The sequence below is a fragment of the Pristiophorus japonicus genome, chromosome 5 (genome assembly GCF_044704955.1).
Source record: "Pristiophorus japonicus isolate sPriJap1 chromosome 5, sPriJap1.hap1, whole genome shotgun sequence".
Lineage (NCBI taxonomy): Eukaryota > Metazoa > Chordata > Chondrichthyes > Pristiophoridae > Pristiophorus > Pristiophorus japonicus.
Window position 1 is genome coordinate 238,992,544 of NC_091981.1, and position 16,245 is coordinate 239,008,788.

At 43.4% G+C, this 16,245-nt stretch overlaps 1 protein-coding gene across 3 annotated transcripts in view; it reads left to right on the forward strand.

The window, feature by feature from the left end:
- The window catches only part of LOC139264640 (threonine synthase-like 1), a 49,413-nt gene extending 36,967 nt beyond the window's left edge, over positions 1–12,446 (forward strand). Inside the window, exons 2-3 of one of the 3 annotated variants that reach the window (XR_011593388.1) lie at positions 2,325–2,382; positions 6,667–7,718. Coding sequence is in view for 2 of the 3 variants with exons in the window: in XM_070881442.1 (XP_070737543.1) it covers positions 10,081–12,330 (2,250 nt within the window). In the remaining variant the exon portion in view is untranslated. Of the gene's footprint in view, positions 1–2,324; positions 2,383–6,666; positions 7,719–10,043 lie in introns of those variants that run through there. The other 2 variants (XM_070881442.1, XM_070881443.1) reach the window with 2 other exon arrangements.
- Positions 12,447–16,245: the final 3,799 nt, after the last annotated feature.

The window sequence follows — 16,245 nt, forward strand, 5'->3', positions numbered from 1 at the left end:
CAGAACATGTAGTGTCAGGGGACAAGTAGCAGAATGGAGAACAAGCTAGCTACAAAACAGAAAACAGCGAATAGGGGTTAAAGGTGGTTACTCAGACTGGCAAAAGGTGGGAAGTGGAGTTCCACAAGCAACTGGTTGGGACTACTGCCATTCACCATTTACATAAATGATTTGGACTCAGGAATCAGAAGTACAATTTCAAATTTTGTGGACGACACCAAATTCGGGGGTGCAGTTAATACAAACGACTGCGACAAAATACTGGAAGACATTAATAAACTTGCAGAATGAGTGTGTAATTGGCAAATGAACTTCAATGTAGATAAGTGTGAGGTGGTACATTTTAATAGAAAAAATAAGGAGGACACATATTCCTTGGAAAATAAGCGTCTAAATGGGGTAAAGGAGCAGAGGGATCTGGGGGACAGATACACAAATCACTAAATTAGCGACACAAGTTAATAAGGCCATAACAAAGCAAACAAAGCACTAGGGTTCAAATCTAGAGCAATTGAAAAGCAGAGAAGTTATGTTCAACTTGTATAGAACCTTGGTTGACCACACTTGGAGTACTGTGCACAGTTCTGGTCTCCATATTATCAAACGGATAGAGGCACTGGAGAGAGTGCAAAAAAAATTTACTAAAATGATACCAGAACTGAGAGATTATAGCTATCAGGAAAAGATTGGGACTCTTTTCTCTAAAAAAGAGGAGGCTGAAGGGTGACCGGATAGAGATCTTTTAAGATGAAGGGTAGATGTCGAGAAGATGGTTCCACTTGTGGACGAGACCAGAACTACAAGATAGTCACTAATAAATCCAGTAGGGAATTCAGGAGACATTTCTTTACCCAGAGGGTGTTAGAATGTGGTACTTGCTACCACAAGAAGTAGTTGAGGTGACTAGCACAGATGCATTTAAGGGGAAGCTAGATTAACACATGAGGGAGAAAGGAATAGAAGGATATGTTGATGGGGTTAGATGAAGAAAGTATGAGCAGGCTCGCGTGGAGCATAAACACCAGCATGGACCTGTTGAGTTGAAAGGGATGTTTCTATATTATAAATACTACGTAATACTATATAACGATGCAACAACAAATAACAATGCTTATGTTTGAACAGCATCTTAACTGCTTCACAGACAACAGATTATTTTGGAATACAGTAATTATTATTGTGCAGTCAAAATCTTGAGAAGGAAACATTAATTCAATCTTGTGAGTTCTGTCCCCAAAAGTAGTGACAGCCATGTGACATACAAGTTGTCGTTGTTGTTGTTGACTAGCGACATGAGTGGGGATTGCTTAATGTATAGTAATAGCTTCATGGACATTTTAACAATCCTCTTGGATGTATTGAGAATGTCAGAGTATATTTCTTATGTGTGCTCTAATATACTATTACTCGATATAAATCATTTTAGAAAAAACAAAAATGTGGGAGTGCTGTTGATCATAGACTGCTGAGATTTCATTGATTTGGTTTTTGTTATCAGAACCATTGAATCACTGTTTTATGACACATTGCAAGACAGCTTTCACCCTACATTAAGTATTGAAATACTCTTCCGGTTGGTTATTGAGAAGGTAACCCTCCCATGAGGAAATAATTGCAGCTGAATGTTGTTGCTAGGGTTACTGGTTTTGTGGGTGGCATCCTGTTTCAGAGAGTCAAGGTTCATGCATTTGATTCTCTCCTAATTGGATGAGAGCAACAATTCTAGCTAACCTACAGTAACTAGGATAATTAGTGGACAAAGACCGACTGCACGTTGAATGTCGAAAATGAGTATTTCAGGAAAATAAATCAAGGAATGACGTAACCTCATACATGCGTTATTTTAAGAGAATGCTGTGTTTATCTCCATTGTAAATTTTGATCAGCCACAAAACACTTGGACACCAGAATTTAAAAAAAATGATATTATTGTGACTATATTTAGCTAAAAATTCATTGAAAATTAAATGATTATTTCATTATTAAGAAAAAGCTGTAACTGCACATAGGATTATCAGATCGGTGTGGTAGATAACAATGAATATAATTATTGCATCTTGCCATCTATAGTCCTAAATTAAATTGGTGTATTTTGGAAGGGTCTCTGACATATGTAATGATAATGGGATTTCCCTGAACCTTCCCTCTGAGAAACTGCAGTAACAGAACAAGATTGTATGAAGCTCCACAAGGACCGCCATAAACTCTACGGTGCTCCTGAAGTCAATAAACCTTGAAACTTCCAGGAGAATATTCACGGCTTGGTTCCATTCTATTACCTTGTGTATCTCACTGACACCGATCTCTCTCCCTTTCCTTCGCAGCTTAATTCTCTGGAAACTCCGAGCTATCACTGTCACTAACATCGTTTTAAAAATACAGGTAATTGATAATTCTGAGGTTAATTATGATTTTAAACGGAGATACTAATATGATTTGTATAAAAATTGTAACAATACAGGTAAACACAACAGTGGATGACTGTGAGTCAACATTTTATACACTCAGAAACATGAATCATTGATTTATGTAGATAATGCAGGGTTTATAGAATGCACGCTGAGAAGGTAGAGACGAAAAATAATTGCAAAGGAAATTTAACAAGGTAAAGTGAATTACTCAAAAGACTTTGAACTAACTGTGCAGTTCATTTAATGCTAGAGCAGTTTAGAAACAACATTAAGCCCTGAGATAAGGTTATATAGAGAATAATTGATTCCCAGGAGAGATTGCCAGACAGTATCATCCAAGATTTAAAGTTCGAACAGTTTGTAATTTATCTGATCCCTGAGATGACATTTACTGGCTCAAAATCATTCCCATGTGTGCATTAATGTAATTAAATCCCCTGGGAGGACAGATGCACCAACATTAGCGTCCTCGACCAGGCCAACATCCCCAGCATTGAAGCACTGACCACACTTGATCAGCTCTGCTGGGCAGGCCACCTTGTCCGCCAGACACGAGACTCCTAAAGCAAGCGCTCTACTCGGAACTCCTTCACGGCAAACGAGCCAAAGGCGAGCAGAGGAAACGTTACAATTATACCCGCAAAGTCTCCCTGATAAAGTGCAGCATCCCCACTGACACCTGGGAGTCCTTGGCCAAAGATCGCCCTAAGTGGAGCAAGTGCATCTGGGAGGGCGCTGAGCATCTCGAGTCTCATCGCCGAGAGCATGCAGAAAACAAGTAAAGGCAGTGGAAAGACCATGCGGCAAATCTGTGCCACCCTTCCTTACCCTCAAAGACTATCTGTCCCACCTGTGACAGGAACTGTGGTTCTCATATTGGACTGTTCAGCCACCCAAGGACTCATTTTAAGAGTGGAAGCAAGTCTTCCTCAATTCCGAGGGACTGTCTATGATTAATGAATACACGAGAACTGATGGAGGCAGTCAGTTTTCATTTCTTATTTCTTGTCAGTGTCAGGTGCTATTGGGGACATAGGTGGAGAGGATTCTGCATGTGCCTAATTTGCAATGATGCCCTCCCGGATGTGTAAACAATTGTGTCTTAATCATTGCATATTTGTTGAGTCGAAGCTCGTAGTTACTTTTTTTCAACATATTGTAATGACTATGGGCTAGAATTTGATCAAAAAAATGCCGGATTTTTGCCCAAACATCCGCTAAGATTATTCAATTATGGCCGTCGGACAATTGATCAAAAAATGGAAAAAATTCCACCCAATGGGAAAAATCGATCTTACACATTGATTCTTGGTGGAAAACACAATCCTGGTCAAATTGAGCGGTACTTACTCAAAATGTAACCCAAGGCTGCGAGTTGGGCCTAGGGAAGGGGGAAACACAAAAAATATTTTTCCAAAAGACAACAAAATAAAAATCGGAAAACATTCACAGGACCCTTCTGCACTGAATCGCTGCAAAAGCATTATATAAAAACCTTTCACTTATCTTTTTTTGCAGGATTTCTTACCTACCGCAGATAAAGGTTTCACGTGGGAGGTATTTTTTCTTTCAGCTACGGAACACCGCTACCACCAAACTCAGGCAGTGGTGGTTCTTTCAGTGTTGTATGCCGGCGTACCGCTCCACAGCGGTATTTCGAAACCGCCGACGGAACACTGCCGAAAGTTGCACCGGGCAGCTTTCAAGCAAAAAACAGGAATACCGCCAAGAAACCGGGCAGAAATGGTGATCAAATTCCAGCCCATACACTATAACCTTTTAGTCAACACGTGTGCTCCATGCTCCTCACAAGTGACAACTGTAACTTTTAAAATGAAATACATAACATCATGCAGAGTGGCACACACTGCTAAGTGTGCCAGAAGTGGGTTGCGATTAAGATGAAAGGAAAGTATTTGCACTTATAAAGCGCCTTTCATGACCTCAGGACATTGCAAAGCGCTTTACAGTCACTTAAGTACTTTTGAAGTATAGTCACTGTTGTAATGTAGAAAACATGGCAGCCAATTTGCAAACAGCAATGTCCCAGAAACAGCAATTAGATAAATGACCAAATAATCTGTTTTCGTGATGCTGGTTGGGGGATAAATATTGGTCAGGACATCAGGGGAACACCCCCGCTCTTCTTCGAATAGTGCTGTGGGATCTTTAACGTCCATCTGAGAGGTTAACGTCTCAGCGGAAAGACGGTGCTTCCAACAGTGCAGCATTCCCTCAGTACTGCCTGGATTTTGCACTCAAGTCTATGTATTGAATTCATGACCTTCTGACTCAAATGAGAGTGCTACCAACTGAGCCAAGGTTGACAAGGGTGAAACAAAAGACTCTCGTAATGTAGGCACATCAATAGCATTGAAGTCCCATATTTGTTATATAACCTCGCTCATTGAGCTGTAGCTCGAGACTAACCCCTCCCAAAAACAAATTCTGCTGAACTGCAATGTCTGATTCTGCAATTGTATCATTCTACTGTTTCATAAAAAATCTTTTTGAGCACTTCAAAAAAATAGTATCCCAAAGCCATGCAGCTGTATAAATAGAATGTACATCAGGGATAAAGTTGCCAACCCTCCAGAGTTGTCCTGAAGTCTCCGGGAATTACAGATTGAACACTTTTGTTTGTTAGTTCTAAAAATACTGGAGAAGGGAAAAATTGCTGTTTGAACACAAGAAGACTTGGGCAGGATGGTTGGAGGCAGAGGAACATGTGATGAAATCTGCAGGAATATGTCCAACCATAATTGGCATTCCTCATCAGGGACAGGTGGTTTACAGTCTGCAGCATTTGTGAGTTATTCAGCAAGCCCAGAAGGTTGATTTATTTTCACAAGCCACTGATCCTCCATATATCTTTTATGTAACTTGCCATCTGTTATCTGCTATTTTATGTAAGTCATTGTTAAAACAACCCACATTAAAAGCAAGGATGACTACTGAGAAAAACACTAAAGAAAACTTGGAAATCTTCAATGTGAAGTGCTTGTCGATGGCAGCCAGACATTCACTGGCTGTGGTAAAGTTATTAACGAACAACATATACAGTGGGAGCTTTAGTAATCTGGTGAGACAAGGCCATCTCTCAGCTTCAATTTACAAAACTACGCACATAAAAAAGAAAGTGCATCTGGGAGGGCGCTGAGCTCCTCGAGTCTCATCGCCGAGAGCATGCAGAAATTAAGCGCAGGCAGCGGAACGAGCGTGCGGCAAACCAGTCCCACCCACCCCTTCCTTCAACGTCTATCTGTCCCACCTGTGACAGAGTCTGTGGCTCTCGTATTGGACTGTTCAGCCACCAAAGAACTCACTTCAGGAGTGGAAGCAAGTCTTCCTCAATTCCGAGGTACTGCCTATGATGATGATGAAAAAAGAAAGAAAGACTTGCATTTATATAGCGCCTTTCACGACCACCGGATGACTCAAAGTGCTTTACAGCCAATGAAGTACGTTTTGAAGTGTAGTCACCGTTGTGGGAAACACGGCAGCCAATTTGTGCACAGCAAGCTCCCATAAACAGCGATGAGATAACCCTAATCCTAACCCAGATAATCTGTTTTTGTTATGTTGATTGAGGGATAAATATTGGCCAGGACACTGGGGTTAACTCCACTGCTCTTCTTCGAAATAGTGCCATGGGATCTTTTACGTCCACTTGAGAGAGCAGACGTCTTAACGTCTCATCCAAAAGATGGCAACTCCGATAGCGCAGCACTCCCTCAACACTGTACTGGAGTGTCAGCCTAGATTTATGTGTTTAAGGTCCTGAAGTGGGACTTGAACCCAAAACCTTCTGACTCAGAGGAGTGTGTGCTACCCACTGAGCCACAGCTGACACAAAATCAGCATTATGTATAGTAACAGAATAAAATGTGTATGAATCCAGCAGCAATGTGCTATGTTAACCATGTGTGCATGCTTCCTTTCCTAGAACCCATCGTATCTAGTTATGCCGTGGTGGAGGTCTTTGGGTTTGTCCTGTTAAATTGTCTTTAGTAAGAATTACTTCTCAATTGTTCAGACATCATAAATACTGGACATAAATTGTGATCTTTATTAAACTCCCTTGCCCCTAGAAGGATATGTTTTGTTTCATTCTGCAATTATGCACAGATCTTTATCATGGCTGCTAGATGGCCCTGCCTCACCTCACTGTTAAGCAAACAAATTTACTTAATTACTGCCAGCGTGTTAAAGAAAGCAAGAACATGCATTTATATAGCACCTTTCACAACCTCAGGACATCGCTGATTGGAGCGTGGGCAGATACAGTGGCAGCGGCGAGGTTGGGGCGCAGGAGCGGCGAGAGACCGTGGAGCAATGTGATCGGGGCTCAGGAGAGGCGTGCGTTTGGGGCCCAGAAGAGGCGAGGGTCCAGGGGCAGCACGGGTCAGCCCACACTGCAATATGTGTACGCACTCGGTCCGTGCAGCAGAGCTGGTCTCCAATCGTCTTGGTTAATCCTTGCCATGGGACCAAGACCTAGCTCTGTCAAGCCCGTGTGGTGGCTGGTGTGCAACGACCACCACATGTTAAAAAAATCCACACACAGGCGCCTTCCACCCTTCAACATATAGTTCAAGACCTGGAATATTAGGTCCTTCATTGAAACACCTGTGAACTCATCCCTTTTTGCCGTGGAAGCAAGTCATCCTCGATACGAGGGACCGCCGCCTATGATGATGACATCTCAAAGCATTTTACAGCCAATTAAGTGCTTTTAAAGGGTAGTCGGTGTTGTAATGTAATGTTACAATAGCATATTGTCTACTCGATTTCAAAATTCTCATCCTTATTTTCAAATCCCTCCCTAGCCTTGCCCCTCCCTATCTCTTTAATCTCCTCCAGCCCCACAAACCCCCCGAGATGTCTGCGCTCCTCTAATTCTGCCCTCCTAAGCTTCCCTGATGATAATCGTTCAACCATTGGTGGCCATGCCTTCTGTTGCCTAGGCCCCAAGCTCTAGAACTCTCTGCCTAAACCTCTCCGCCTCTCTACCTCTCTTTCCTCCAAGACTCTCCTTAAAACCTACCTCTTTGACCAAACTTTTGGTCACCTGTGCTAATTTCTACTTATGCGGCTCAGTGTAAATTTTTTTATCTCATAATACTCCTGTGAAGCGCCTTGAGATGTTTCACTACGTTAAAGGCGCTATATAAATACAGGTTGTTGTTGTTTTTGTAATTTACCGTATGTGTTTGAATTTCAAAGCTTATGAACTCAGAAGTAAATCACATGCATTTTAATCTGTCTTGCAATGTTTACTGTTTATATATTCCCATCTTTATACTTTATTTAACATGTGGTTCATGAATTGTTTAAAATCAGGAATTTGAGTTTGAAAAAAGAATTTTGTTAATGATATTAAGTTCATTAATTGCAATGGTAATGCTAAGCATTTTTAATATCGGTGTATTACTGTAGATACCTACATTTTGTTTCATTTCACAATTATATACATTTCCTTATAATGGTTGATAGTTGGCTCTGCCTCACTTCACTGCTAACAAACAAATATGTCTCTTTGTTATTGGCTTGTTACGTACATGCCACGGCACAACAGCACACTTTTGTGATTTCTATGCTTTATGTGGTTTAATTATATATTTTCAGTAGCTACCTTTATTTAAGATATATTTACTGCAAAAGAACCTATGCTGTGTTGTGGATAAAATACTCCAAAGACAACATTATGGGCCTGAGTTTGGTCAAACCTAAGTCCCGCCCATGTACCGTCGAAAGAACCGCTACGATCCTGACGATACTTTGGGTGGAAGTTTGGTGGAAAAATGGGAAAAAAATTGGCCAGCAGAAAAAATGGTCCTTACACACTGATTCTGGGCGGCAGCGGGCGGTAGGTTGGATTCTGGGCGGCAAATGTGATCCTCGGCAAAGTAACGCTGAGGATAGAGTCGGGCCCAGGGAGGGGGAATGGAAAAAAAATGTTTAACCAATTAAAAAAAAAACTATACAAATCCTTCAGAGGACCCTATCCAACAAACTCGTTCCAAAAGAAATGAAGAAAACCAGTTCACTAACCTTTTCTCATAGGTCTTCATACTTACCGTTCAGGTAAGACCTGCCTCCATGTGGCGGTCTTTTCTGCTGCTGGAGCGGAGGACCGCCCGGACCAATCTGGGGAGGGAGCGGGCGGGAGGACTTTTGTCAGCGTTGCACGCCGATGCATGCCATCAAACGCTCCCCAGTGGTCTTCTCTCCCTACTGCCGTGAGGGCCTTACCAAACTCACTCGGAGGGGAGAGTGCCGAAGAAACAGATAGACCGCCATGTTTCTGGGCGGCAGCCGGCAGTAAGTTCACCAAATTTGGGCCCTATTTTTCATTCTACTAGTATTCTAGCTGTGCTTATATCGATGGACAGTACAGTACTGACGGTGCTGGTAGGCTGCAGATCTCCCCTTATGAGCTGGCATACCTCAGTGATAACCTCTTTGTGGAAGCGCAGTCTCCGAAGGCAGGTGGTGTCGGGCAAGTCGAGGTAAGAATGCTTCTCCCTGTACTTGCAGATGGTGTAATGTCTGGTCGTACTCATCAGTCTGGCACATCTTACATTGGGAATATGATGCTGTGGAGTGTACCTTCGGCTATCTCGAATCTGCAGCATGTAATTGGTCATCAAGAGAGGGTGAGAAAGGACAGGCCCCATTGCAATAGCTCTCGGTTTTCCACCGATTGGTCACAAATAATAAATGTTCCGACGAAGGCACCTATTCAATTCCAATCGGTCACAGTATGGTCAACATGTTTGTAGAGATGTTCACATCAACTCCAACGAGCTCCAGAATACATCCGAACTCCCCCGAGGTTGAAGCACAGCAGTCTTTTAAAGGATGCGACATGTGATGTAGAACATGGCTTCTATAACGCTGTCTTTAGTTCCGGTTAGTTCCACTTTTTCTGGGCGTTTTTTTGGGTGAGCGATATTGTGGGCAATATGTGTGCGAGGTGGTGAAAGTGATGCTGGCCGATGTCATAGCCGCTAGTTTCGGCAAATGTGATCTTTACGACAAAAAAAGTGGGCGGGCGGTATTATTGAATCTCGGCGTTAATTCCGTGCGGAAAATAACGCTGGCCGATATTATGGGCGTTGATTTCGTCCATTCTGATGATTCTGCCCCAAAAAAGTGGGCGGGCGGTATTATTTTTCCCCGGCGTTACGCACATGGGGAAAGTAACGCTCGGTGATAAGTGTCCGAAAAATGCCCGTCAGTTTCCATTTTGTGGCTAAATGGGCGATATCTGGGCGTTATACATCATTTCAGCGGTAAAATGGACATTAAGTGGGCGTTAAGCATGCAGAAAACAAGGAAATGCTAGCCCCAGGTCTTTTTAGAAATGAGCAAGAGAGAAGAACTAGTGGTTAGGTGGCAGCAAACTTTGGTTTTAAAAAGCTTTAGGATTATATGGTAATAATTCTACAATTTTCATATCTTAGGAAAAATGACAAAGTAGAAAATGATGTAATGAATCTTGATTTCAAAACAGTACAAATTGATAGATTTTTGTTGTTGCTTGTTTTATTTGTCATTGAGGAAGATTAACAATGTTTTAATATAGTAACTGTAATTTAAAACAACTTTCTGCCTTTTTTTTTTAAGTTTAAGAACATACGCCCTTGGGTGACTGAACGTCAGGATGTCCAAGCTGATTTATACATGTGCACGTCAACTGATGCAAAGACTTTATCACAGGAATGTATTGGATCAATCTTTAATTCCAGTGAACAAGAATTTTGCTTTTTCATTTTTTAAAATGTTCCCCTTTTCTAAGCATGCTAAATCAATGTTGTCCACACCCAGCTCACTGGTGGGCAAAGAGAACATTGTTCTTCTGGGTGCTCCTGGGGCAGGGAAGACAACAGTAGCAGTGTGTGTTGGTCAGATCACAGGCCTTCCAGTGATAGATATTGATAAGGTACTCGAAAAGACTTGGCACATGAGTGTGGCTCAGAAGCTGCATGAGGTTGGTGATGAACTATTTTTGCAAGAAGAGGGAGAAACCCTTCAGCGGTTTTCAACAACTAGAAGCGTTATTTCTCTTACTGGATCCAATCCTATGCATCCCCGCAGTATGTACCAAGTGAAAAAGAATGGAATAGTTGTTTACCTTGATGTGCCTTTTGAAGATATACTGGAAAGACTTGAAGGGATGAAGGTGGATCGTATTGTTGGGCTGAGGCCTGGTGTTTCAATGCAAGAAATGCTTCAGTACAGAGAACAGTTTTACCACCAGTGGTATGATGTACGTGTCCTGTGTCAGTCTGGTGACACAGCAGAAGCAGTTGCTGAGAAGGTACTTGATGGTGTAAAGAGGTATCAAGACTCTAAATCTGAAATATTTATTTCCACAAGAAGTATAGCCAAAGACTCTGAGTTCATGCGAGCTCCCAGCTTCTTCTCTGATGTTGTTATCGAAGGCCTGGCTTTAGATGGAGGTCTCTATGTGCCGACAGACCGGCTCCCGGAATTGACTGCTGGGGAGTGGCAACGGTTGGTTGAAGCACCTTACACCGAACGGGCACAAGTTCTACTGGAGAAGTGCATCCATCCGGATGACGTGCCAGCTGTCAAGCTGCGAGAGATGGTGGAGAGAGCATACGGACACAACTTTTCTTGTAACAAGATAGCACCAGTCAGACATTTGACTGGCAATCAATTTCTTCTTGAATTGTTTCATGGGCCAACGGCTTCCTTCAAGGACTTTGCTTTGCAGATGTTGCCACAACTATTTGCATACTGCATGCCTAGAACTTGCAATTATCTGATTCTAGTTGCTACATCTGGGGATACAGGGAGTGCTGTTCTGGATGGTTTCTGTCGCCTCAGTGATACTGACAAACAAAGAATCTCGGTTCTCACATTCTTCCCTGAAGAGGGAATTAACCAGATTCAGAAGGCACAGATGATTAGTTACAAAGGAGAAAATATAAAGGCTGTAGGTGTCAAGTCTAACTTTGATTTCTGTCAGACAACTATAAAACAAATATTCACAAATCCCGATTACACTGGCTTCCTGACAGTTGAATATGGGACAGCTCTAAGTGCCGCAAACTCAATAAACTGGGCTCGCCTGCTGCCACAGGTAGTCTATCATGCCTCTGCCTATCTTGATCTCATCAACCAAGGTGTAATTACCTTTGGAGATCCAGTTGATGTTTGCATTCCCACAGGAAATTTTGGCAACATCTTGGCAGCTGTGTATGCAAAATGTATGGGGATTCCAATTAGAAAATTTATCTGTGCTTCAAATCAAAATAACGCCTTGACTGATTTCATAAGGACAGGCAAATATGATTTGAGGCATAGAAATGTAACAATTTCCTTGTCTCCGGCATTAGATATTCTTAAGTCCTCCAACGTTGAACGATATTTACACCTTGTTGCACATGGTGATGGGCAGCTGGTGAGGGAGCTGTTTTCCCAGCTGGAGAAACAATACCACTTTCAGGTGCCAAATGCTTTGCTGAAGAAAATTCAGCATAACTTTGTGTCAGACTGGTGTTCGGAGGAGGAGTGCCTGGCTGCTATCTACTCTGTGCACAGGGCCACAGGTTACATTCTGGACACGCACACAGCTGTGGCAAAAGTGGTCGCAGATCGCCAGCATGACCGGACCTGTCCAGTTGTTATTGCGTCAACAGCTCATCCTTGCAAGTCTGCAGCTGCTGTGCTATGGGCTTTGAGGGTTAAAGACATTAGCCAACAGCCAATCGATCAGCTCCAGATGTTGAACTCCCTAAATTCCTTGCCTTCTGTTCACAAAGCTGTGCTGGAGAGTCTTGGAAAGCTTCACACCCAAAAAGGACAAGTCTGTCCAGCAGATCCAAGTGCCATTATGGAAAATATAGAAAGATTTATTCAACAGAAATTCATGAGCGTTGTTTAAATTGCATCGGCCTTGATAGTCATCTGTAACTTCTCGACTTATTACGATCCAAGGGTGAGGAATGATGGGTTGAAAGCTGCTTGTATATTTTCGGCTAAACACACAAATTTACTGTACGTGCTGCTGTGGCACATTTAAGTGGAATCCTGTTATGTTGTACATTGGTTTGTGACCTTGAAACCTCTTTCATCCACTGTATAACATCATTGTTAACAGATTATAAAGAGCAAGTATTTCAACAAGGAAGGAAGCCGTGTTGGATCTGGTGTCCTGGTAAATTAAGTAGGGCAAGTGGAGTGTGTTACAGTAGGATATCATCTAGCTAACAACATAATTCGGTTTAAAGTAATTATGGAAAGAGACCAGAAAATATTGAAGGTAAAAATGCTCAATTGAGGCAGAGCTAATTTCAGTGATTTAAGAAGGGACCTAGCACAGGTAGATTGGAAAAGACATTTGCAGGGTAAAGCAGTGATGGAGCAATGGAGGGCTTTCGGGGAAGAGAGAGTTCAGGTACAGACTAGGCATATTCCTTTGAAGGGAAAAGGTAGAGCATCCTGGATGACAAAGGAAATAAAAGTTAAACTAAAACAGAAAAAAGAACCTTATGACAAATGTCAGGAGCAAGATATAGTGAATAACCAGGAAGATTATGGAAAGCACAGGAGGGAATTGAAAAAGTTAATATGAGAGGCAAAGAGAGGTTATGAGAAAAGATTAGCAGGCAGCATTAAATTGAACCCTAAAACAATTTATAAACATCTTGGCCTAGAAATTGGATAAGGCCCGAAATCTCCTTCTGAGGCCGGCAGCACTCAAACTTTGTGCAGCCTGCTAATTTAAATGACAGCACCGTGCAGCCCAGCGCTAAAGGCGCTGTTGAGTGCCTCAGCAGAGGGCCCAAGTTCGTGCGAGGCTAGCACTAATTGAAGCTAAACCTCACTTCGTAAAGCTAGTCTACACCTCTTAAAGCTGGTCTGCACTTCTTAAAACCAGCCTTCATCCTGGCTGCAGCAGGAATTGGAAGTCATTGTAGAGGAGTGTATGACCTACAGGAAGAGTTAAGATGGAGCAACATGGCAGAGAAAGGGCTTCCAGATTTTTGGATGCAGCACTCGAGGCCCTGGTGCAGGAGATGGGCAGGGGGAAGAGGTGGCCTCTATTCAGAGGGCCAGGAGGCCTTCGAAACACACATTTGAGAAAGGAATGAGAGCAGGTAGTTGTCGCTGTCAATGCCAGCAGTGTAACCCCGAGAACCTGGATGCAGTGCAGAAAGAAGTTTAATGACCTCACACGGGTGGTCAAGGTCAGTGAATTCATCTTCATATGCTCCATGCCACCATCTGCACCACGAGCCTCACACACTGCTCAATGCACCACATCTCCATCATTCAGCCACCAACAATTTCCATCACCTCACATTCATAGCTTCAGCTCATCCTCACACACTTACCCCTGCTGCAAGCCTCTCACCCACATTTCATAGTTTGCATGCACTGCTGGCTATTCAACCATGACAGGCACACCACCTAAACATGTTGCACCCAACACTCACTGACACACTTCCCTTTTTCTTACAGGACAAGGTAACTCATAACTGCAGGTAGCAGGAGCTATCCACAAGGAGACAGATTCACATGACCTAACTCCCATGGAGGTGATGGTGCTGGAGATAATTGGAGCAGCCACTGCTGAGCCAGTAGCCAGTGGCGGGGCTGAAACAATACAACATGACGGTATTCTCATACCAAATCCTTCTACTTTTGACCCTGCCATCAACACCGTTCCCTAGCCACTGACTTCATCCCGCTCCTTAGCATCTGTCTGAGGTTGAACCAGACTGTTCGCAACTTTGGTATCATATTTGACCTTGAAATGAGCTTCCGACCACATATCTGCGCCATAACTAAGACCGCCTATTTCCACCTCTGTAACATCGCCTGTCTCTGCCCTTGCCTCAGATCATCCGCTGCTGAAACCCTCATCCATGCCTTTGTTACCTCTCGACTTGACTATTCCAACACACTCCTGGCTGGCCTCCCACATTCTACCCAACATAAATTTGAGGTCATGCAAAACTCGGCTGCCCATGTCCTAACTCGCACCAAGTCCTACTCACCTATCATTCCTGTGCTCGATGATCTACATTGGCTCCCGGTTAAGCAACGCCTTGATTTCAAAATTCTCATCCTTGTTTACAAATGCCTCCATGGCCTCATCCCTCCCTCTCTCTGTAACCTCCTTCAGCCTCACAACCCTCCGAGATGTTTGTGCTCCTCAAATGTTGCCATCTTGAGCATTCCTGATCATAATCGCTCAACCATTGCTCAGCTGCCTATGCCCTAAGCTCTGGAACTGCCTCCCTAAACCGCTCCGCCTCCCTTTCCTCCTTAATACCTACCTCAACTGCCGTAATTTCTTCTTATGTGGTTTGGAAATCTCGGTCGGCTGCTTCCCATGGGCGATCGACTGAAATAGGAAAAAAAGATGCGCACTTACATGAACCTGCTCTGCCCACGAGAGATCCTGGTCTCAAGGCCTTCTCTCACTGCGCGTCGGAGCACGTGCATGTCTGTAAGCTGGAGTTCCCATTATTATGATTGAGAAACCCCCTCCAAACACCCAAAACACTAATAAAAAATAGAAAAAATATGCCACATATTTAACATTAATTTAAATTAGTTATTTATGTCTTATAAAAAAATATATTTTTCCGATTTTTTAACTAGTTTTTTTAATGATGGTTTAAAATAAACTTGCCATCGTCATCATCATAGACAGTCCCTCGGAATCGAGGAAAACTTGCTTCCACTCTTAGCATGAGTTCTTAGGTGGCTGTACAGTCCAATTCGAGAACCACAGTCTCTCTGTCACAGGTGGGACAGATAGTCGTCGAGGGAAGGGGTGGGTGGGACTGGTTTGCCGCATGCTCTTTCCGCTGCCTGCGCTTGATTTCTGCATGCTCTCGGCGATGAGACTCGAGGTGCTCAGCACCCTCCCAGATGCACTTCCTCCACTTAGGGCGGTCTTTGGCCAGAGACTCCCAGGTGTCAGTGGGGATGTTGCACTTTATCAGGGAGGCTTTGAGGGTGTCCTTGTAACATTTCCACTGCCCTCCTTTGGCTCGTTTGCCATGAAGGAGCTCCGAATAGAGCGCTTGCTTTGAGAGTCTCGTGTCTGGCATGTAAACTATGTGGCCTGCCCAGTGAAGCTGATCAAGTGTGGTCAGTGCTTCAATGCTGGGGATGTTGGCCTGGATGAGGACACTAATGTTGGTGCGTCTGTCCTCCCAAGAGATTTGTAGGATCTTACGGAAACATTGTTTGTTATGTATCTGGACTTGTAAATACTCTGTACAGCCAGCAGAGGACTCATTCCCCGGAGTCCCAAGGGATCTCATAATCCCTTGGGAGCACAGGTATTTAAGAGTGCTTCACAGGTTGGAGAGGCACTCTGGAGACCTGCAATAAAAGACTAAGGTCACACTTTACAGCTCACTTTTGAGCTCACAGTGTTCAGTCTGACTCTTTCTCCATACACAACAACTGGCGACGAGATACAGATAGCAAACCCAAAGATGCAGAGAACAGTGGGCATCCTGGAGAAATTCTGGGAGGGAGCTGATTGGGAAACTTTTGTGGAGCGACTCGACCAATACTTCGTGGCCAACGAGCTAGCTGGGGAAGAGAGCGCTGTCAAACGTAGACTGATCCTCCTCACCGTCTGTGGGGCACCGTATGGCCTCATGAAGAATCTGCTCACTCCAGTGAAACCCACCGAGAAATCGTACGACGATTTGTGCACACTGGTCCGAGAGCATTTGAACCCTAAGAAAAGGGTTCTGATGGCGAGGTACCGGTTCTACACCTACAAAAGATCTGAAGGCCAGGGCGAGTTATGTCACCGAGCTAAGAT